The sequence below is a fragment of the Gadus macrocephalus genome, chromosome 11 (genome assembly GCF_031168955.1).
Source record: "Gadus macrocephalus chromosome 11, ASM3116895v1".
Taxonomy (NCBI): Eukaryota; Metazoa; Chordata; class Actinopteri; order Gadiformes; family Gadidae; genus Gadus; species Gadus macrocephalus.
Window position 1 is genome coordinate 19693816 of NC_082392.1, and position 23420 is coordinate 19717235.

At 44.4% G+C, this 23420-nt stretch overlaps 4 protein-coding genes and 1 non-coding gene across 10 annotated transcripts in view; 4 read left to right on the forward strand and 1 right to left on the reverse strand.

Annotated features, from left to right (window-relative positions):
- sgsm1a (small G protein signaling modulator 1a) overlaps nucleotides 1–3287 on the forward strand; it is a 38553-nt gene extending 35266 nt beyond the window's left edge. For all 3 annotated transcript variants that reach the window (XM_060065464.1, XM_060065465.1, XM_060065467.1), the window contains one exon: nucleotides 392–3287. In XM_060065464.1, coding sequence (XP_059921447.1) covers nucleotides 392–480 — 89 coding nt within the window. In that variant the 3' untranslated portion in view covers nucleotides 481–3287. The remainder of the gene's footprint in view (nucleotides 1–391) is intronic.
- Nucleotides 3288–4701: 1414 nt separating this feature from the next.
- Nucleotides 4702–4774, reverse strand: trnak-uuu (transfer RNA lysine (anticodon UUU)). The gene has a single exon. It is a non-coding gene; the product is annotated as a tRNA-Lys (tRNA).
- Nucleotides 4775–4839: 65 nt separating this feature from the next.
- On the forward strand, nucleotides 4840–6768 carry gatc (glutamyl-tRNA amidotransferase subunit C). Of its 2 annotated transcripts, none has more exons than XM_060065469.1 (5): nucleotides 4840–5153; nucleotides 5223–5273; nucleotides 5364–5464; nucleotides 6233–6336; nucleotides 6493–6768. In XM_060065469.1, exons 1-5 carry the CDS (start codon nucleotides 4956–4958, stop codon nucleotides 6552–6554), a joined length of 516 nt encoding a protein of 171 aa, XP_059921452.1. In that variant the 5' UTR covers nucleotides 4840–4955; the 3' UTR covers nucleotides 6555–6768. The 2 variants fall into 2 exon arrangements, with proteins under 2 accessions (XP_059921452.1, XP_059921451.1); XM_060065468.1 differs by having other exon boundaries at nucleotides 4844–5153; nucleotides 5364–5533.
- An 881-nt stretch (nucleotides 6769–7649) lies between these two features.
- isg15 (ISG15 ubiquitin like modifier) lies at nucleotides 7650–8529 on the forward strand. The gene has a single exon (XM_060065470.1). It carries the CDS (start codon nucleotides 7724–7726, stop codon nucleotides 8234–8236), a length of 513 nt encoding a protein of 170 aa, XP_059921453.1. The 5' UTR covers nucleotides 7650–7723; the 3' UTR covers nucleotides 8237–8529.
- A 1439-nt stretch (nucleotides 8530–9968) lies between these two features.
- LOC132467893 (polyubiquitin-like) lies at nucleotides 9969–11147 on the forward strand. 3 transcript variants are annotated; one of them, XM_060065473.1, is made up of 2 exons: nucleotides 9969–10187; nucleotides 10251–11147. In XM_060065473.1, the coding sequence occupies exon 2, from the start codon at nucleotides 10281–10283 to the stop codon at nucleotides 10758–10760; it is 480 nt and encodes a 159-aa protein (XP_059921456.1). In that variant the 5' UTR covers nucleotides 9969–10187; nucleotides 10251–10280; the 3' UTR covers nucleotides 10761–11147. The 3 variants fall into 3 exon arrangements, with proteins under 3 accessions (XP_059921456.1, XP_059921455.1, XP_059921454.1); XM_060065472.1 differs by having other exon boundaries at nucleotides 9972–10187; nucleotides 10269–11147; XM_060065471.1 differs by having other exon boundaries at nucleotides 9975–10187; nucleotides 10272–11147.
- The last annotated feature ends 12273 nt before the right edge of the window (nucleotides 11148–23420 follow it).

Consider the following 23420-nt stretch of genomic DNA (forward strand, 5'->3'; position numbering starts at 1 on the left):
AACATGGATATTTATTTTTTATACGATTTATACGATACAGGAGGAAGTGAATTACAGCATAATATTTGCTTGCGCTGTACAGTAATATAAAGGGCTTATATGCACCATGTAAACTACCACAACGTCAAGTCAGTGCGTTTGGATGCAGCCATCTTGTGCTGTTAGAGTCTAGCCTAGCTGGAAGAAAAATAAAGGAGCTTCATACTTTTTTACTATTATTTACACTGCTATACTATTTCCGAAGTTCTATAACTTTGCAGGAAACAGATATTAGCATTGTTCAATGCAAATCTCTAGATAATCTGTGAGTGTTGTTGAATTTTTGTTTAGCTGTTTGTTTGTTTATGTCTTTATACATTTACAGCAAGTCACTTGTTTTGTTTGTTTCCAGAAATGGCCGAGCACCACAACATCAAGCAGGTCCTGCCCCTGGCCCGAGAGCTCGTGTGTAAGGTTCAGATGCTCATTGAAAACAAGTGAAACTCCTTTCCTCCTTGATGTTACGTATTAGCTTTTGCAGCAACAGAGCAATTTAAAGTCGCAATGTGTAAGATTGAGCTCTTCCCAGTAAGTAGGCAGGAGTCTTTCAGAATAAAAACAAACTCCATAACAGTTTTCGGTTCACGCTTTCGTTAACTGGCTCTGCAACTGTCTGATGCGCCCCAGCGTTGCTCGGCTGGCCGGGGGTGGGGGGGGGGCTTTGGGAGATTCGATAATCAGATTAGACACGCCCCGTTGTTTACAAGAAAACATGTTATAGTAAACAAAGACAGAGGTACGGGTTTGGCCAGCTATATCTACTACATTATCGAAATCACTATTGATCAGCATTGACAAGGTAATTTGAAATTTGAAGCTAGTTTAAATGTTACTTATTGCAACTTTAATGAGATGCCACACAAGCACACACATGCAAGAACGCACACACACCCACCAACACACACACACAGACCCAACCACCCAAACACACACACACACACACACACACACACATACATACATACATACATACACACAAATAAACACACATATACACATACAGAAACACACACAGTATACAGTCAGGTTTCTCCTGTATGTGATGTCAGCTGGTGTATAAAGGTGTAATTCTTCTGTCGCTAATTCTAGATCCAAATATCTTTTGTCTGAAAAATGTTGTCTGTTGAGTGTCGATGTTTACCTTAGTAAATTATATTTTTTCTTTTAAATAATTAGAGTTTTGGTTGCACATTTTTGAACCAAATGGATACTTGTCAACTAATGTCTTTATTAATGAAGAAAACTGTACATGATTCAAATATGTATTGAGAACTATTTTAATATAAGGTACTGAAGAAGAAGTTTTACTAAATCACCAGATTATCCTAATTATAGGTGAGACCTGCAGACACTGTTTCAATGACCACATAATTTCTATATTTCAGAACCCATTTCATCTTAAATACAGACATAGTTAAAATAACCCCATTCCTGTGGTTATGATCCAGTGCAGAGAGATCCTGTGCGTCCTATTTAAAGCTGCAGTTTGTACCTTTTCCACTGCAGTCGTGACTTCTGGTTATAATGCTAGCAATGTTGAAAGAGTGACATGGTAAGGTTGTATTAACATACAGTAACTACTGATACTCTGTGTTCTCATTGTGCCCCCACTCTTGCCTATCACCAATAATATGTCTGTGTATGTTGTGTGTGAATTGGATTGTAACCCCCCCCCCCCACCCAAAAAAAAGAATAGAAAATTAGGTTATGAGGATGACAGGAACTAAAGTTATGACCCATAGATAACTACATTGATATCAAAGTGAATTAGTCATCTCTGTACAGAGCTATTAGGAGGACATTTTGACAGCTCTATTATTTTGTCATTTTTATTCAACATCAGGGCAATCATTTTATGACGTTTCTATTGTAGTGCTGCTGGCATCCTTTGTGACTTTAATTCAGTGTTTCCCTACATGCATCCAGCAGTGGCCCAGCACAGCGGCTGGACTACTAGCAACACAGCAGTCAACCCTGCATTTGTTTTTATTAGAAATTATGTTGGGAGCCCCAAATGCAATTTGCTTTATTTAATATCATGGGTGCCCCCAACTGCACCCTGCTCAATCGTTACATCCTCATTATTGGCATTGGTGGAAAATACTGATGGCAAAATAGTATTCTAGGAGCTAGAAGAAGAAAAAATGCATGATGACACTAATGGTGGAATTATCGTAGGAATGGACATAGACTAAAAGTAGGTTTTAATAATAAGTAGCCTCCATATAAGATTGTATAAAACAGAAGCAACAGTATTATGAAACCCAGAAGGAGGGATGGCTACAAGTTGCTAACTTAAAACTGTATTTGATTATATAATGCCAAAAGAATGTGGTTGTGCGCATGGTGCACTTGCATGCTTTCCTAGTAGGTTACATTTTGAGCAAAACACATGAGATGGTGGCTGTTGGAATGCAGCCCAGCACTACTGGCTCCATCGGGGATCCATAAAGCTCTGTGGGCCCGACCACACGACGTAGTGCAACTACAGAAACCAGAGCACTGCTGCTGGAAACATCGTAAAGGAAACACTGCATTTCATTCATTTATATAGTTATTATTATTATATTATATTATTATAATTGTGTGATTATTATTATTGTTATCGGCATACACAGTAAATGTGGGAACTAGATGAGAAGGACTGAAATCATGTTGTCTCAGATAACTTATGATGACACTATTTTTCTTATCACAGATATTACAAAAGAAACATGTGAAATATCAGAGAACCATGAAGAGAACTATTTGCAAAAATGTAATGTGTACACGTTGACCACGGTTGATTGGCAGGTGGTTTCCTCTGCACATTACACATAGGCCAAACTTGTTTTTAAAGCTAAGAACAGAAACCTTAAACAAAAAGACAGAAGATGGGATGCTGCTATGGTTAAGGGCGAGTGCCTTCCCACTGAAGTAGCTTTTTTAAATGAAATGTAGACGTGCTTTCCACTCTTTAACGGCTGATGTAACGTTGAGGAATATTTATAGTCTAGCCACAAGTCGTTTATTGTGTCAAGTGTTGTTTTCATGAATGTGATGAGATTAATTGCGTTTAATATCGGTGGTTCCTTCCAAAAAGGCATTTCTTTTGTAAAATGAAATGATTTGCTAACATGTTTATTTATTCATTCAACTGCTGCTTTTGTTTGTAAAACTATAACCTTGCTGGTGTTTAGTTCTGAATGTTTGTGGTAAAACAAATTATATTTAAAATGGCATATTAAATGGTATATGTTTTTATAAAATGATTCTGGTCTTTTTTTTAAGAGAGTTCCTTCCACAATCACTTAGGCATATGTATTTTAGGAATATTCTAATAGAAAGGAATAATGCTCACGTGCAATGAAGATTAATTGCGATGTCTGTTGTATTGTTTTTCCATGCTGCCTTTACAGCTAAGGGTAGGCCTATGTATAATAAGCTATTAATCAAAGAGTCTGCTGTTTTAAAAGGCAAAATGTCAATGATCTGAAAACAAAAGAGAAGGCTTTTGTTTTTGCAGGGTCAGCGCCAGCTTCCATATTCTGGGGGGGAATTTGGTCTCACATGCAGGGACACACACACAAAACCCTACCCAACTAGTTACAGCCTATAACTTGCGTTTCCAACAATCTCTTAGTTCCTTCATGCCTTCATAATTCAACCAGCTCTACGTGCTGATATTAATTCACGGAAGAAAATCTTTTAAAGTACAAATGTACCTTTCCCTGGTGGATTACAATAAATGGTTCATGAATAAGTGCTTTTGTGGGGTTAGAAGATCTTTGTCCTTTCACAATGTTGCTCCTCACCATCTCTGAGGGACTTTCTGTACAGCTCTCTGGCTCACGGATCTCCAGCTTCATCCTACACAACCGTCTTCATCAAAAAATGCTAATCTTCTAACAACCCGTTTTGATTGGCCTTTATGTTTCAATAAGGAGGGATAATATTGTTGAATTGTTATTTTACAATTACAATTAGGGCTCTTAGCAAGCGACTTACATTGGTTAATACACACAATGACACAGCGACGACAGTCATTCAGGCAAGGTGACAGCCAGCTCGTCAGGTGCAGTTAGGGTTTAGTGTCTTGCTCAAGGACTCATCAGCATTCAGCTAGGGATCGAACTAGCAACCTATCGGCTACAAGACATCTGCTCTACCTCCTGAGCTGAGCTACGTCGAAAGGTTGCTCTATATTGAGAAGCATGGAGTCTGATAACCTACAAGCATCCCTTTTTCATAAGTAATGCTCAACAAAGTGATATGAGACCCCCATAGAATTAAGTCGGTAGAGCATCAGTCTATAAATCTTAGGTTCAAGTCCATGTTCGGGTGGATATTGTTTAAAAGACTCAACGGATCAAGGCTGATACGCAAATCTTGCTGAGGCCCGAATGGTTGACTTTTCTCAAAATAAGACAATTTGAAATAAAGTTTGTTATTTCAATACAAACAAGAGTAGGCCTACTTAATATGACTCCTTTTTTTAGAAATTCAAACCGACAATCACTTGCCTTGAAATATGTTTAACAGACAACGGGAAATGGAACAAATGGATATTTATTTTATAAGGTTTTGCTCCTATCATAAGCCTCATCTAGCCTACTTAATACATGATTTCACGCTATAAACGGAATATCATAGGTCTATAATTGTCGGAGAAAAAAAAAAGTCCGCCCGAACAGGGACTTGAACCCTGGACCCTCAGATTAAAAGTCTGATGCTCTACCGACTGAGCTATCCGGGCGCTCAAAGTAGTCCAGTATGCTGTTAAATAATAAACTATTGGTGAATTGAATAGGCTCCACCTCCACTCTACGTGTCGCTACGTTGTTTTCAGCGTTAGCTAATAGCATTTGTTGCTATAAATGTAGGTTACTCAACGTTGAGCTACATTATCAACCATAAGTCAGACAGTTTTACTGAATATGCTTGGGATTCATCAAATATATGGACGCAGAGTGCAGTTGAACATAATACTGCCCTTATTATGCCGTTATTATTATGCTTCCAGAACCGACAATATGTTGTCAACAAACGTGAAGACCTTGAGGAAAACAAGAAACACACCGAGTCGACCAGTAACGGTCACACGGTTGTACAGTTCTAATAAACACAACTCAAAGGTAATCCAGTTGCTGGAGTTCAATGTTTAATGCCCGGTGTATCACCATCTAACGTTGTCCCTGATTTAGGTACCAAAGGTCCCAACGTGGGAACCCCTGGGAGAAGACCGGATCCCATCGGTAACCAACTAACTGTCATGATCTTGTATACACCACCATACTTGACATAAAATTGAAAATAAATCTAAAACATACGTTATTTGTTTCAAGTTGCCACAAGTCTCGTCTGACTTGGTGGACAAACTGGAGAGACTAGCCCTGGTTGACTTCCGCACCAAAGAGGGTCTGGTCTGCCTGGAGAGAGCCATACGGTTTGCGGATCATCTTAATATGGTGGATACAACTGGAGTAGAGCCCATGGATTCAGTCCTGGAACACGGGTATAATGGACTATTCTGCTAGGAATACAATAATAACCGGTCCATGGCACAGCACATGCATTAGCCAATATGATTTAAGCAGTCATTATTGAATGATTACATTTACATTCAGGGAATTTTGCTGATGCTTTTATCCAAAGCGACTTACCAATATTCATTCACATATTCAAACATCGACGGAGGTGTCAACCCCTTCAGGGCGACAGCCAGCTCGTCAGGAGCAATTAGGGTGAGGTTCTTTGCTCAGGGCAACCTCGACACGCTGGTAACCTTACCAGCCAACCCGCTCTACCTCCTGAGCTTGTATTTATTTAGCAGATGCTGGTGCTCAAAGTGACTTAAACGTTTGGCTGAAAAGATCTGTAGAGCTGTAGGGTACCCTACAGCCTTTTAACTGAATGGGTTTCTGGATGTTTTCCCTTATGAGCATGCAGATCTGATGACTTCAATTAAGAGCAGTTTGGCAATGTGTTGCACTGCCTGCTCCAATGGAGACTTTGGTCTATTCAGGTCTCAAGAGATTGCTGGTACTCAAGTCACCTTGAGTACCAGCATCTGCTAAATAAATACATGTATTCATATACACATTAAATACCTAAGGAATACCGAAGAGTATCCACAAATTCGTATGTGTCTGAAAAGGCTGACAGAGGTGAATGTGTTTCCTCTCCTTCACTTTGAACCTGATGTGATTCTCAGGCAGCTCTTCCTGAGAGGCGATACAGTCACTGAAGGGGACTGTGCAGAGAAGCTGCTTCCACTTTCAAACACCACAGTGGAGGAGTACTTTGTTGCACCTCCGGGTAGGGAAAAAAACGTCCACTTCCAATCGACATTTAGTCCAGCACAAGACACAATATTTCCTTTTATCTTGCATAGCAACCGATGAGGCCTTTGGGAGTTTCCTTTGTTATCAGAAATTGCTTTTTTTCTAAGCTTTTTGTTGTTTTTGTCCACAGGAAACATTCCACTTCCAAGGCGGGAGGAGAGAGCGTCCATGTTGAAACACTCTGAGTTTTGATTCAGCTGAACATGTTATTCATATATGTATATCTGGTCTTTGTATGTGTATAACATTGTAATACATTAGACAATGGAATGGTTTACACAGACAATTTAATAAATGTTCATCAGTTAGACTCTGGCCACACACCATTATACAATCCCCACCTGTTAGCTCTGAAGACAGCATTTATTTCTATTAAAAACATCAATCCACTGCTTTTTCAGAAGAATGGTTGTCATTTGTAATTCCTTGCATAGCCAACAGATGGCAATGAGAACTAAGATAAAAAGGGACATTTGGATATCAAAGCAGGTACGGGTTGAATATAGAACAACATTCAATATTGTTTAGAATATCGGCAAATAAATTTATATTTTTTCCACCAGAGGTGGTATTAACAGCAGTTAATTCCATCAACTGCAAAGTGCAGGTTTTCGGATGTTTAACCTCTATGTCCTGTAACAAATTCACTCATTAGAGTAATTACATGTGTAGCTGAAGGAAAGTTACTCTGTCCTTTTTCTTGGGATTCTTACTATATGTTTTTGTGAATGAACACAATTATTTTAGTAGACGTTTATGTTATTAACTTATATATTTCCTTTTTGTTGTCCACCTGTCTGCCTATCGGTCGCAGTAGACTAAATAAGTAGGATCTAGAAAGTACCCCAATATTACCTCATTATCAACTTCCTTTTCATGTTGTTAGACAATTTTCGGTTTCTGTTTTTGACTATGCATAAATTAAGTTTAATTTAGTCATATTGGGTGTAGGCTACCATAGAATGATTCATCCCATAAACGTGCCTCACGCGGACACGCATCACGTTATAAATTATATCTTATCTATTTATAACGTAGGAATCGCCTCTGGGTACTTGGAACTTGTGATCCTGAATCCTCGGACGCCTATCAATACGAAGCAATCGGTTTCTGTCTATGACTCGACTGTCGGTGAAACGAAACGGATCGTCAGGTGATCAAAGTCGGAAAACGAAACCATGGAGGCTTTATAAACCCACAGCAACAGCTGATGTGGAGGAAACAAGTTTCTCACCGAGTCGTACACATTCATCATACTGCTCTTCAAAGACTTTAACCCGAGGTAAGTTCAAATGTAGGCTATGCTATTTTAGTGTATTAAATATGATTAGCAGGGCTGCCAACTTGAAAATGACTCTAACATGCTTTTATTTACTTCTCCCCAGCAGCAGTTGGTCATGGACATCACAATCACTCTTCTTAACGGGGAGTCTCACCCTCTTACCGTGGCTCCAGGGACCACCGTGGGCTCGCTGAAAGACCTCCTCTCTCAAAGGTCTCGACTCTCTCCGGAGAGTCAGAAGCTTTTCTACGACAACAACGGGGAGAAAATAATTCTCGACGATACCATGTCATCTCTGAGTGCCTATGGTGTGTCACCCGGTGCCAATATCTTCGTGCTGGCCAAGGAGCCCGCTAATATCCAAGTGTTCCTGACAACGGTGAACGGCCAGACTCACGCCTACACCGTCCGAGCTGGGGAGACGGTGGCGGGCTTCAAGCTCAAGGTGAAACAGAGGGAGAAGGTGGCCGAGGACCAACAAAGGCTGATGCATGAATCCAAGCAGATGGACGACGGAAGTCGTACACTGGAGTCCTATAATGTGAAAGAGGGCAGCACCATCTACCTTAACGGACGGCTGAGAGGCGGCTAGGACTCGAGAGGAGAGGACTCAAAAAGAGTGATGATTTGCACGAATGTGATTGCTGAATCCCTTATTCTTTGTTGAGATTATTTACCCTCAGAATGCATACATGTTCACCCAGACAGTTACATTAAATGCACTTAACTGCCTGAAGTTCACCATATTTGTATAAAAAAAATATCTGCTGAGTTTTAGCTAGACCATTATGCTATAGTTGTATCTGTCACTGTTTATGCCACTTTAATGATTCCACTGTCAATTGAATATCTGAACTCATGTAATAATAAATTCAATCATAAATATTGGGTTTAAATTGTGTGTTGTTTTTAAAACCACATTCATTTTCTGTACGATTCATTCTTGTGACCTGAGTAATCTCAATTTACTTTGTAGTTGTTTGGTTAGCTGTAGGCCTAACATTTGACAAGACTTGGACGTCCTCCACAAAACGATCACTCAGAACAAAAGAGTGAGGGAAATCTTTCAAATCAGGAACACACTTCTACATGCATTAGATGGACCCTTTTTTTTATTTTTACTTTAATGACTTTAAGACACCTTTTGCAAATTACGCTCAGGTGAAGGTCGACAATGATTAATAAGTAATTGTATTGGTAAGATGGTTACGTTTACATATTTGGTTAGAGATGGTTAAGTTTGAATGTTAGGTTTGAAATGGCTAGTTTAGGCATAAGGTTAAGGATGGTTAGACCTAAACTAACCATTTCTAGCCTAATACCTTTACTTATTCATCTCTTATACCAGTATACGGTTAGAGATAGTTACGTTTACTAGGTAAGAAATGGTTAAGTTGAGGTATTAGGTTAGAGATGGTTTAGTTTAGGTCTCGGGTTAGACATGGTTAAGTTTAGGTATTAGGTTATAGGTGGTTACGTTTAGGTAGGTGTTTAGTTTGGGTATCAGGTTAGAAATATTTAATGTTTAGGTATAAGTTAGAGATGGTTAAATAATTTGTTGGTTGTGGCTTTTGACCTTGTGTTGCTGCATTTGCATTTGTGTTGTGGCTTTTTAATTTTCCTTGATTTTTTTTCTTTTTTTTGGAAATGCAGTTCATGTATCAGCCATCGCACTATAGGGTCACAGAACTGGAACTGCAGCCTCCAGTATTGCAGGAACATACTACTCATAGAAAGACAAGCTAGAGCTACCAATGAGCTCATGTTCTGTATCCTCCCCTAGTGGCGATTGCAATCAATGAACACAGCACCAGTTCAAGTGCCCAGAGGCGATTAATGCGTGTCAATGTGCCGCACCTTTATAGGATGAATAATTCGATGGTGCACCCGTCTATTTTATGACTAAATTAAACGAAACTTATTCATAAACAAAAACATAAACCTAAAATAGTTTAACAGCGGGACAATGACTTGATAACGAGGCAATATTGGGGTATTTTCGAGATGTAGGCCAACTTATTTATTCTACAGCGACCTATATGGGCATACAGGAGAAAAAAACAGCCCTTTAAGTTAATCACATAATTGTTGGACTAAAATCTACCAAAAAAAGATTTTGTAAAGAATTCCAAGAGAAAATGGCAGAGTAACTTTCAACATCTGTAAAATGTCCTTATTTCATCTTAGAGTTCTCAATGCCATCTGGCGGCTATGAAATCCATTACAAATGACGTGTCGTCTGAAAAAACGTCTGAAAAAGAGAGTAGGAAGTGGATTGAAGTGTTTTTTTTTTAACGAAAACAGTAGGATCCCGATTCATGTTGTTGATATTCGCGATTACTCCGGTATTGCATGAACACCACCCAATACCAGCAATAGGTTTCTTCATATTTCTCGAATATTCGATGGACAAACGAAACTGAAGTCGTTTGGAAAACGAAACTAGTCGAGGCTTTATATTCCCACAGCATCACTGCTGTTATGGAGAACATACGTTTATCACCAAGTAGCACACATCCATCATCCAGCTCAGAGACTTTGAGGTAAGTTCGTTATTAATTCGATAGTATGATTAAGGGCTACAAATTGGAAATAAGTCTAAATAGTTTTTATTTCCTCCCCAGCAGCAGTTGGTCATGGACATCACAATCACTCTTCTTAACGGGGAGTCTCACCCTCTCATCGTGGCTCCAGGGACCACCGTGGGCTCGCTGAAAGACCTCCTCTCTCAAAGGTCTCGACTCTCCCCGGAGGGTCAGAAGCTTTTCTACGACAACGACGGGGAGAAAATAATTCTCGACAATCCCATAACATCTCTGAGTGCCTATGGTGTGTCATCCGGCGCCAATATCTTCGTGCTGGCCAAGGAGGAGCCAACCAACATCCAAGTCTTCCTGAGAACGCTGAACGGCCAGACTCACGCCTACACCGTCCGAGCTGGGGAGACGGTGGCGGGCTTCAAGCTCAAGGTGAAACAGCGGGAGAAGGTGGCCGAGGACCAACAAAGGCTGACGCATGAATCCAAGCAGATGGACGACGGAAGTCGTACACTGGAGTCCTATAATGTGAAAGAGGGCAGCAACATCTACCTGAACGGACGGCTGAGAGGCGGCTAGGACTCGAGAGGCGGTTATTCGAGAGGAGACTAGACAGGACACGACTCAAATAGAGAGATCTGCACGAATGTGTTTGTTTGTCTCTGATTGTTTGTTGAGTTTATTTACATTTGTGAATGAAAACAGGTTCATACAGACAGTTGCATTAAAAGCACTTAACTGCCTGAAGTTCAACATATTTGTAGAACATAATCTGATAATAAAAATCAGATTATATGAATAAAAAAATAATGAGGTTACGTTTAGCTAGACCGTTAGACGCTTAGGCCTATAGTTGTAGGCCTATATGCCACTGTTTATACCACTTCAATGTTTACACTGTTCCACTGTCAATTGAATAACTGAATTTATTGAAAAATAAATTCAATCATAAATATTGTTTTTAAATTGTGTGTTGTTTTAAGCCCAGTTCAGACGAAAGATTTGCCTCGCAACGATATAATGTATAAAACCACATTCATTTTCTGTGTGGTCTTGTGACCTGATATAAAAAAAGTAATCTCAATATACTTTGTAGCTGTTTGGTTAGCTGTAACATTTGACAATACTTGGACGTTCTCCTAACGATTAAGCTTCAAGAAAAGCGGATTAAAGAGTATATAAGGGCACAAACTATAATCTCTGATTACATATAGCCTAGTGCCTTTAATGCTGAATCAATCCGATGAGATTGAGAGTAGAATTATGTGAAAATGAACTTTTATGGGAGAAATATAATTTACTGATATCTTTAATTTGATAGGGCTACATGAAGTCTGAGCTCCATGATCATTAACATGATCACAAACACAACATACTGTTGGTTACTCCTCCTTCATGATAACACAATATAGGCCAACTATTGGTTACTCCTCCTTCGTGATCACATATATAGGGCCTACTGCTGGTTATTCCTCCTTCATCATCACAAACACAATATACTGCTGATTACTCCTCCTTCATGATAACACTGTAACACAATATAGGCCTACTGCTGATTACTCCTCCTTCATGATCACAATAAACTGTTGGTTACTCCTCCTTCATGATCACAAACACAATATAGGCTATAGCCTACTGCTGTGCCCTATACCACGAAGCTCGCTGAACATACCCAGGCTTTCTTGGGAAAACCTGGCTCGACAGAGCCGCAACTCGCAATCAGAGTTAAATGGTACCACGAAGCTCACTTTAGATTCAATTAGTAGAACCTGGTTTTCCGCTTTAGGTTCAGTGCGCGTTCACGTGAAAAGGGCGTTTTTTGCGTCATTTTTCTAACCTTTACGATAGATCAAGCAGTCTATATGAGATAAGTGAAAAGATTCTGCATATTGTCTGTAAAATAACTATGCCAAATGCAGAATTGTTCGCCATTAATCCAAATAGAATGATGATTTAAAAATGCATAAGCAATGTCCATCCTGCCTTATTCTATCATTTAGGGAATTCACTTTAAATACACCCTATTTAAGAAATGTATCACATGTTTTCGACCGCTGAAAGGTAGCGGCTGTAGCGTAGTGGATTAGTATAAGACCCGAACGCCAGCGACCGGGGTTCAAATTCGCCGGTCTATCATCATGCATTTTACCCCCATAGATGTGGTGCCAGCACGGCCTTGAAAATATGGGTTCAAGTTCGAAATAAGCACAAAAATATAATTCCATAAGCTTTAGTGAATAAGTATTCCATATGCATGAGAATTAGGACTTTTTAAGCTTCACATAAATTCGCGTCACTTGGGAGTCAAACCCCCCGCGCAGAAATTCAAGACTGACGCGCTACCTCCACTCTAGCACTGAGACACTGAGTCACAATGCGCATTGTCGACATAAGGTCCAAAAGGACGATCAAATAACGAACACCCTCTGATGAGAATCTGTATCTCTCATGTAGAACCCCAATTTCGTTGTTTGCACAATGACAATAAAGTCTGAAATCTGAATATCGTCAGACAATGCCAAGGGATCGGTTCTGTCCCGTAAAACCCTGGTTGAATCTGAGTCAATCGGATTCAAAGAACAGAATCCTTACATTCACCCATGAGTCACGAGTCCGTGGTCTAATGCCGCTTTTCCACCGCACATGTAGCTCGACTCGACACGACTCGACACGACACGACTCGACACGGTAGCAGCACGGGTGCTTTTCCACCGCAAATAGTACCTCCTGGACGTGGGCGGGGTCGGCTGCGCGAAAGGGCCGTGACGTATTTGTGTACGGGACGCAAACAACACATACGCAACCCACACATGGACAGAACCCACATAACAACAATGGAGGACATCGATCGCATTACTATTATTAGCTGGCATGTTGAAGAAGTTGGAGAAGTGGAACATGTTGGCTGCGCGCTGCTATGGATGTTACCAGCATGGTTGCCATGTCGCTCTCGTGACTTCGTCACACTCTCTGGCCAATCAGTCGCCGGCCGTCTGCCGACGTCACCTTTTAGCATCGGCTCAGCTCGCTTGGAACCTAGAGCGAGTAGGTACTAGAAAAAGCAGCCACTTCAGGTACCAGATACCATGGTACCGCGGTGGAAACGCAAAAAATGCGAGCTGAGTCGAGTCGTGTCGAGTCGTGTCGAGCTGGTACCATGCAGTGGAAAAGCGGCATAAATTAACCCGAATCTTTCGGTTCTGGCTGCTACGGACGACATTATTAAAACAATGCACGAATGTCATCAAACTGAAGGTCTATAACAACATTAACACATCCGTTGTTCATCTGCATAGTAGGCATAACTTAGATTAAGTTTACGGACCCGGAGCTGCCAGCTGCGTGGTTGAATAAGAACTTCCTGTAGACAGAGCTGTACACAGATCCAGATCCATAGACTGAGCGAATTCATGGGTCGGATTCGTATCCGGTTGAGTGAAAGACTAACTCAAAGGAATGGATTCAGATGAAATGAGTCTGACTCGTATCCGGCTGGGTGAAAGACTAACTCAAAGGACTCAGTTGAAATGGGTCGGACTCATATCCTGTTGAGTGAAAGATCAACTCAACGGACTCATACTAAATGGGTCGGGCTCGTACTGAATGTAAATCGTTAAACTCTTTTGTTACAAAGGCATTATTTTACGAGAGATTGTATTCTAAAATGAAAGTGGCTTATTAAAAATAAAGTTGTTTGCTGACTATGTGAACTCTCAGAATATTTCTGTGTTTGACGAGCTTCGAAGAGAAAAAAAATAATCCATACGTTTTTTTCCTAATTCAGATAGCAGTCACGTTGGCGACATCTCCAATGTTTGCAATGCATCCTTTTTAATATTCAAATATGTTCCATAATGTTCGGCCTGCGCTGAGAAAGTCCTTCTTGCGTATTTCCCCTGGATATCCTCAAAACTGCATTACAGTGGTTTGCTGTGAGCGTGCGCATTAGGCACTAGGGAGTGGGCTGCTGGGCTCATTCAGCGACAAAATTTCAATTGATTCAGATTCAAAGGACTCAAAAGATTCAGATCTTTTTAGTGATTCACTCAAAGGACTATGAATCTTCTAAGTGAATCGAAATTCCCGTCTCCGGAGAGACGCCTGTACGAGAAGTGCGCCGGGGTCCACGGGAACACCCACAAATGGTGACGCCATTGTCAGAGGAGGGGCTAGGAAGCTGCGCACGCCGATTTAAGTAGCCGATCTCCGGCTAGACTAAGCCGAAAAACTGCTCCCGACCAGGTTTGGTTGCGAGCATAAGTCACCATGGTGATACAGCGACGCTAAAAGAGATCGACTTTCGTGGTACAACTAACCCAGGCTTGGAGCTCAACATACCTCGCTAACCCTCTAAGCGAGCTTCGTGGTACAGGGCCCAGAGCCCGTCTACGAAGAGCCTGGGCACTTCCTATACACCCCATTGTACCGATCTTGGTTGTAGTTCCATTAGACATCCACTGGGTGTGATCGCGGGCGAGTCCAGAATGAATGGGAGTCTATGGGGCTAGACGGCTAAATATGTCTCTTTCACCTGCTTGTCGTTGAAATATCGCAAATTTTATTGTAGATTCCGCAAGTTCAATATAGATTATAGTTCAAAAGTCGAATGAATGAGTATATATGTCCTTTCGATTTCTTACAGTTTGGGCCGTTGTTGGCCATACACGCTAGCATTCTGCTAATGAATGCTGATTGGTCAGGGACGGACTTGCGACTGATTACGAACAGAGACCCCTCTTGACGGCATCTGAAGCTGAAGCACGATCAGAAACATTCCGTCTGAGTTAATTTTTTGCGTACTGTAGGCTATTTATATTTTCCTGCAGGCCCTTTTAGTTTTTATATAGTTATGTATGGTGAAAGTACATGGGCATAATGGAATTTCTTCCATTTCTTGTGTTCAATGTTCAATGTGTAATATACATGGTAGGTACGGTATGACCACTTTAAATAATACAGTCAATGTCCCGCTCAATATCATTTCATCTGTCATTGTCTATTTTTCGAAAATAAAGATAGTTTAAAAAATAAATGCCTGGTAAATGTGCAATGATAAACTGCTCTAACAGTGGAAACAGATTGTCCGTCTTTTCGTTTCCCAAGGACAGAAAAGGGTAACGTTCTTGCTTGCTCCTGTATGAATGGTCCTAGGCTACCTGAGGCTGCACCTGGTAGGGAAAGTTGTGCTGGAGCCCGGGTAAAATCGCGAGTGTCGAGTGTCGAGACTCAAGCACTTAACTTACCTTAACCGATTGTTCCATACAAATTGTTTGTTAACGATATAACAACTTCAACATCTGCTATTACTGTAGTTCTTTTTTTGTAGGACTTACTTGGGTTAATGACCTTGCACAGAGCGAAAACAATCTACACCACTGGTCATTGATTGCTATGCATTCACTGATCTTTACAGATGGGTTTGTTTTAAGCCATTGAATATAATTGCTCTGCCCTGCAACACATTATAAGCTACGCATGTTTGTTAATGAGAAATATGGTCTGGGTCACATTGAAACAGTAACAGTTGTATAACAGTAATTATACAAACATTATACCAACATTGCAACAGGCAAGTTTATTCAAACATCACAATAACAAGAACACAATAAGAACAGTAACTAATAGTAAATAATAAAAAAAAAAAAATGATTTAACAACACTGAACATACAGAACAGAGGCAGGGAAAAGGAACAGAGGAAGAAGACTTGTCCGTTGTCACAGCATCAATGTCCAACTGTAGAGATCAAGAAAGGAAGAGGCATGAGGAAGAGTACAACAGAACACTGCTCTCTAGGAAATTGTTTACTGATGTAAACTTAGTTGATGCAGTATGATTCTAATCCAGGTTTCTATTTCAGGAGAAAGAAATAGCTCATAATCGTTACTAAAAAAAAAGCTTTATCATCGGCACTAGTGAGGATTTAAAAAAAACACTCTGTAAGTTACATACATATGTAAAACATTCGCACATTTCTTTTCTTTACATTAGCTCACTAAAACTCTGTAACTATTAAGCAAGAAAAAGCCTTACCTACAACAGCTGGTATTATCGTTGCGGGAAATGCGGAAGTGCTTCAGAAACTGCCGTAAAGCAGTACCTCTGACAGTATGACAATGTGTGACGTCATCATATTTTTTTAACACCTTTTTAGAACAGATACGTGACCTTAAAAAATGCAATATTCAGCTGAGTTTATTATTTTAGCCCCACCTTTTGAACGCAACTTTCAAATTACTTGACAAAAAATTACATCGTGAGAAAAGTGGACTCTGAGGATAAAAAACCCCATAGGCTCCCATTCATTCTGGACTCGCCTACGAGCGCCCCGCGTGGACAGAGATTATTACTGCAACCATTCCAGAAAACCGGAACTAACCAGCGAGTGCCCATTCTCCTCATATTAGACATTCTCTGGTAGGACTCCTACTGCAAAAATGAATGCGATCAATAACAAGAAGAATGCTAAAAAAGAAAACAATAGAAAATGGAGCAATATAATAAGACAACTTTGGTGGAAATGTGGCAGCAACGTCCCTGCATTTTCAACTCAAGAACGAGTCCACAATCTTTTCTTCTTTTTCTTCCTTTCCGTCTCTGTGCAGAGGACAACCAGCATAATGCCTAGTTCTAGGTACTCGGGATCCATTGTTGACGCTTTGTTGCTAGGCTACGTTGTTGCTGCGTCTACTTTGTATAGTTCATGTCACGCGCAACGCAACTACTGTGAGGAATTGCCGCATTGAGCAGATATAAAAACTTTTATGACAAAAATGTAAAAAGCATTTATGTTAGTTCTAAATCTTAGATTTTCAAAATATCTTGCAAACGTGAATGATTCAAAGTAGAGAGCATCCACCCTCAAATCTTCTTCAGGGGGCCGGCGCCGCCGCCTCGGCACCTGCCAGTGGCGGCACCGTAGCGGTGCAGCCTTCCTCCCTGGTTGGGACGCCCGTCTCCAACTGTCCGCAGCGGATCTGGGGGTGTGGTCGGGGACCACCTCTATCGGGCCCCCACCATTTTCTGCCGTAGGGGGGGCGCTGGAGGGCCGTTCGTGGACGGTGGACCCCATCCTCCGGCGTCTGGCCCGTCGCCGGCCATGCCGGCGGTTGGGATGGGCTGGACGCTGTCCAGTCCACCCGCAGTCCTTGACCCGCCGACACTGCTCCGGCTTGAAGTCTAGTGGCCTGGGTTTCCGGACCCGTTCCTCGTCCTGCCCGGACTGGGAAGCCACTGTCGTTGTGCCACGGGAGAGGGCGGCCCCAGCCGCGTCCACCCGGGCACCACAACGACGGCAGCAGTGCTTGGCCGGACCAGACTGGTCCTGGCAATCATCTCCCTTCAGGCTGGGTTGGTCGGGGAACTCCCGCTCCGCCTGTTCCGCCACGTGGAGAGCCACATCGAGGGTCGGGGGCATGGTGAGGCAGACTTGCTGCCCCAGCCGTGGCGGGGCCAGTCCCTGAAAGGCATGCAGGGCTACCTCATCCCTAGCCGCAGCAGGGATGCCTGGATAACCCCGCTGGGCGTACAGCTGCAAGTCTGCTGCGTAGGCCCCCAACCGTTCCCCCTCCTGGCGGCGGCGTCTGTTTAGCAGCTCGCGGCTGTGGCTGCCTACGGCCCGCTGCCCGAAACGCCTCTCCAAGGCCCGGGTCAGGGAACGAGGTCCCGTTGGTCTGCTGGGGCAAGGTCCAGGAGCGCCTGCACCGCTGTCCCCTCCAGCGCCAGGGCGAGGTGGCGACCGCCTCCCCGGCACCCCAGCCGTTGTGCCACTCAGCGAGCGGGAACTGTGCCAGGTACGGCTCCAGCTGCGTTGCCCCGGAAAACGATAGTTATGATATTATAACTCTAGTTCTATGATTGTAGGCGTAGCCGTCTAGGCTTCGCCTTATGGGCTTGTCCCGTGCGCGTGCTCGCTCGCACTGAACATTTTCAACTATGCACCAATCAACGTGGGCACCGCCCACATTTCCCACGTGTATATAAGGTGGCGCAAACCGCCGCCCATCCTCCACGCTATTCTTTCAACATTTGGAGGGTACAGCAGGTGGGAAACTAGACGGCTACGCCTACAATCATAGAACTAGAGTTATAATATCATAACTATCGTTCTATTTCATGTAGGCTACGCCGTCTAGTCTTCGCCTTATGGGCTAAGGTGCAGCTGCGAGCGGAGCCCAATCAATGTACTCCTGCTGGACCCCAGTCAAAAGAACTTAAGTCACCAGGGCACATAAGACTCAAAAAAGCAGAGGATGTGCAAAACACAACAGCTTAATAAAAAACGAATTCCTCCAAGATCAAGCAAGGCGATGATCAAAAGAAAAAAGTGAGTCTGCTAAGACTCCGGCCCCAATCCGTCCTTCATGGAATCCATGAAAAGTGAAGGGAAAAACCAGAGTAATACGGTTTCCATTAGGTCCGCTACCACCGGGGGCGGAGCTACGGAGTTCGACTCTCCAATAAGGAGCTTCTCTCGCCCGTTTCTTATTTAGAAAACAGCGGGAGTGCCATACTGACTGTTACGTGTGTGGTTGTTTTCCTGTGTCTCCCCTCTCGTTCTCTGTAGGTCTGTCCAATCTGGGAGCTGTCCAATCTGGGAGCTGTCTTTTGCCATGTCAGAGTCATCAGGCCTTGATAACTTGCACCTGTTGGTCTCCATTGAGAAACGCCATTGTCTGCCTGTGTGTTGGCTGTGTCATGTTGTTGCCTTTTGTTTTTGAGATGCCATAGGGGTTTAGGTGAAGAGGTAAGATACCCTTGGGTTTACACTACCATCACGTAGATTTACTCTGTTATCACATCAGGTTAGAAGCGGGGCCACCCTCTGTATGTATTAGCTAGGTTGTATGTGTGTGCACTAGTTAGTTGTCACTTTATCTTGTTTTCTTTGATTTGGCTCCGCTTATAGTTCCCTATTCCCCTTGGCGGAACGCTCGCCAAATAAATACACTTATGTACCTAGTTTGCTGTTGTGCCCTGCTTTGTTGTTCTCCCAGTCAGTCTAACAGTAACATGTGTTATGGTTCCCCTACTCCCCCCCCTAGACGTAGCAAGCTAACATCCTGGAGCCGTAACACTGGCAGACAAAACCAACTCGTCAATCGGCGAGCCAATAGGAACCTCTGTACTCCGCTTTCCATTTGAAAAAACAGCGGGAGAGAAATACTGGCAGTCAAGTCCAACTCGCCATCTACGAGAGGAATTTCAACGATGCCGCTTAAAAGAACATGCCTTCATTCTTAAGCCGTAGAAGGGGCACCGGACTCCAACACAGAGTTGCCGAGTGAGCCCCTGGACATGTCTAACATGTAAAAACGGACAAAGGGGCCGGGGAAAGACCAAGAAGCAGCCACGCAAATGTCTTCCACCGGAACGCCTCTGAGTAGAGCCGTTGAAGCGGCCACGCGCCGTGTCTTGTGAGCTTTAACGCCCAATGGTGGTGCACCCTCACATATCCAGCGAGAAAACCACTGTTTAGAGAGAGCGCGGCCCCTGCTAGCGTCGCAATAACACACAAACAACTGTTGTGTGGAGCGGAACGTGGCCGAGCGTTTCACATACATAGCCAGCGCCCGCACCGGGCACAGGAGATGCAACTCCGCCTCCGCCTCACTAGAATGAGGCGGGGGGTGAAAAGCCTTAAGCACAATATCTCTCGACCGGAAAGAACTATTAATGTTCTTAGGGAGGAACGCAGGATTAGGTCTGAGCAGCGCAAAGGAGCTGTCCTCGTTGAGCAACAAGCAGCTCGGGCTGACAGACAGAAGGGACCCTTTCGAGCCTCTGTCACAGGCCGGCTTGGCAGAAACCAAAGCCAATAAGATCGCCGTTTTAAAGGACAGGGCATCCAAAGGGGCCTGAGATAGGGTCTCGAAAGGGTCCCTGGAAAACCCGCAACACAGTGGGGAGATCCCAGTGTGGTGTAAGCGCGAAACAGGCCTAACCCGTCTAGCCCCACGCAAGAACCTCTTGACCAGTGGATGGCTGAAGACCGGTCAACCATCACAGCCCGCATGGCCAACCGAAACAGCTGCCGCATAGACCTTGATAGTGGAAAAAGCAAGCACGCTTCCCACCTCGCAATGAGATGGGACAGCGTGGTTCCTGTCACACCAATCAGAGAAAGCGCACCACTTAGCCGTATAGAGGGAAGAAGTAGAAGGTGCACGAGCACCCTGGATAGTGTCGACAACCGCTTCAGGCAAACCTTTGCCCTGCAGGATCAACCTCTCAGGAGCCAGACCAACAGCCGTCCCGATACATCAGGCGGGTGGTGCACCGCCCACCATGGGCCTGTGAAGCGCTTCCAGTCTGAACGGTACCGGCCACGGCGCCGTCCGTGAGAGCGCCGCCAGCTCTGGAAAAACCACAGAGCTGAGCGGTTCTCCGGAGCCACTATAATCAGGGACAATCTCTCCTGTCTGACCCGTTCCAGAAGAGGAAGGATCAGCTGGAGCGGAGGAAACGCATACAAGCGAACCCGCGGCCAAGGTGTTTGCGCCAACGCATCCACCCCCAACGGAGGAAGATCCCGAGGGTTCAGAGAGAACCACCACCTGCAGTGTGTGTTCTGCCTGCACGCGAACAGGTTCACCTGAGCCGTCCCGAACCTCTGCCAGATCAGTCTGACAATGTCGGGATGTAACCGCCACTCGTCGCGGCGGAGCCCGTCGCGAGACATGAGGTCCGCCCCGAAATTCTGGGCGCCCGCGATATGCAGGGCTCTCAGACTGAGGAGATACTGATGAGCCCAAAGTCAGAGCTTGACCGCCTTTCGGTGGAGAGCAGAGGAGCACACTCCCCCCTGTTTGTTTTTTCCTCACAGCGACGAATTTCAGCACATTTATGTGGACTGTAGGGGGCTTGTGCCACTCGCCTCCCACCGAGTCAGAAAGGCACGTTCCTCCCCAACCCGTCAATGAGGCGTCCGTGAAGACCACTACGTAGGTCGTCACTCTGCCCAGGGGAACACCCCTGAGAAGGGCGGGGGGGGTTTCCCCAATATTCCAGGTCTGGTGACACCGAACGGGGTAAGAGGAGCACCCTGAGCTTGTGTCGCACGGGGTCCAACCGTTGGCGAGCAAACCACCGCTGGAGTCTGCTCATAAAGAGCATACCCAGGGTAACCACAGGATGGGCGGCTGCCATCAGCCCTAACAGGCACATGGTGGACAGCGCGGTCACGTTTCTGAGAACGCGAAAGCGGGAGAGTGCCAACAGGATGGCGTTTCGCCGAGGAGGCGAGAGCATCGCTGTCATGGCGGCTGAGTCTAGGCAAAGCCCCAAGTAGACTATCTGCTGGCCAGGGAGCGGGAGGCTCTTCTCCCAGTTGATGGCAAAACCCAGGAAAGAGAGATGGTTTATCACCGTCATGGTGTCCCTTCTCGCAGCTTCCTCTGAGTCGCTCAGGATAAGTAGGTCGTTGAGGTAGAAGAGAACCCTCTTTCCCTGACGCCTGAGCGGTCCCAACGCCGTCTCCACACACTTCGAGAAGGTGCGCTGGGCCAGGGAGTAGCCGAATGGCAGGCACTGGTACTCGTATGCCACCCCCATAAAGGCAAAACGGAGAAACTTCCTGTGCGCCTGCCGAACAGGGAAGTGGAAGTAAGCATCCTTGAGATCCAGGGATGTGAACCAGTCGCCCTCTCTCACACATCGGAGCAGCGCTCTGATAGGGAGAATTCTAAATTTCCTCGCGGCAACGATTCTGTTGGACACGCCAAGATCCAAAATATCTCTCTTCTTACCTGACTTCTTGGTAACCAGGAAGTAGTGGGAGTAAAACCCTAGGTGTGACTCGTGGGGGGGAACGACAGTGATGGCCCCCCTCTCCAAGAGACGGGCCACCTCTGCTGCCAGAGCCGTGCTTGCCGTTGGGTCCCGTAGCCTGGTCTCCACCAAAACCATAAAGGGTGGGGGACGGTGCTTGAACTGTATGGGATGACCCCATCTCAACGTGTTGTCCAACCACGATGGTAGAACGCACCACTCTAGCCAACACGCATAGCGGTCGGAGAGAGGGCGAGCTGACAGCTGAGGAACGCTGTCCAGGAATAACTCGTATTCCTCGACCCCTACCGCCTCCACACAGTGTGTGGACCAAGGGGGGCATCACATGAAAGGGGGGAGGCTCAGCGAGACGTTAAAGAGCTAGTCGCTGTACAAACAGCGAGCTGTCTAGACGCCGCGCTCGTGTCCGCTGAACAGGCAGCGAGCCGTCTAGCCGTAGCACTCGTACCCGCGCGTTGTCCGTTCGTCGGCGTCGGTTGGGGCCTCCATGGGCTCGACCGTGGAGCTCAAGTCCCTCTCCGTGTGAGCAGGCCACATCCCACTTCTGACACCAATGTGGCGAGCAGTGCGGGAAGGACGAGACGGGAGCCCAGGTTAAGCGATGACGCAACTCTCGTGCCCCATACACCGCACGACTACGAGAGCTGTCTTTATTTAACACGACACACAACACACAGCGCACCGCACACCCAACCAACAGACATGTAATTGTCGGTAACGGTGGTGGCAGCAGTACACACAACAAGTAAACACTCAACAACACACAACTACATTCTACCGACCACACACCCAAAACCCGTTAACCCCAACAAATAAAGACAATAAAACCCCTTTTCCCCAACCGGCATATCGGATCCCCAGAATCCCCGGCGCGACCCCCGTAGGAGTCGCCACAATATATTTAGAATTTGAAATTCGTCCCAGCCTTTATACCACAGATACCATAGGGTCTGTAGCATATAACCGCGTTTTCCGATTACAGTTTAATGCATTTTTCACAATTTACCAGCTCTCGTTTTGAAGGCTGAACAGACAATTTGACTGGAACTACTTAGCAGGTGACCATAGGGATTAAAGGACTCTCTGCAGCCAATCAGAATCTAGCATTCCAAAAAATACAAGTGGCGTATTTATCTACTATTTGATGATGCTGTGCTCAGTAAGCAGCAAGTAGAACCGACAAGTCTCGACTCTCAACCCTCCTTTTCAGCCAATCACATGACTGCAGTCCCGGCCTCAGAAAAATAAGTCTGTTTATTTATTAATCCGTTCGTCCAGCCTCCGAGCCTCCCGGTTCCCTCGGTCAAATGTCTATGGGAAATAACATGGGGGTTTTGAATGATTGTACATAACAATCACTAGGTGGCGAAGAAGTAAAAGCTGTGTCACGTTTTGAACTACACTCTTTTTCAATCTAGTTTCGACTGGGTTTTGGGATTGTCAAAAGTAT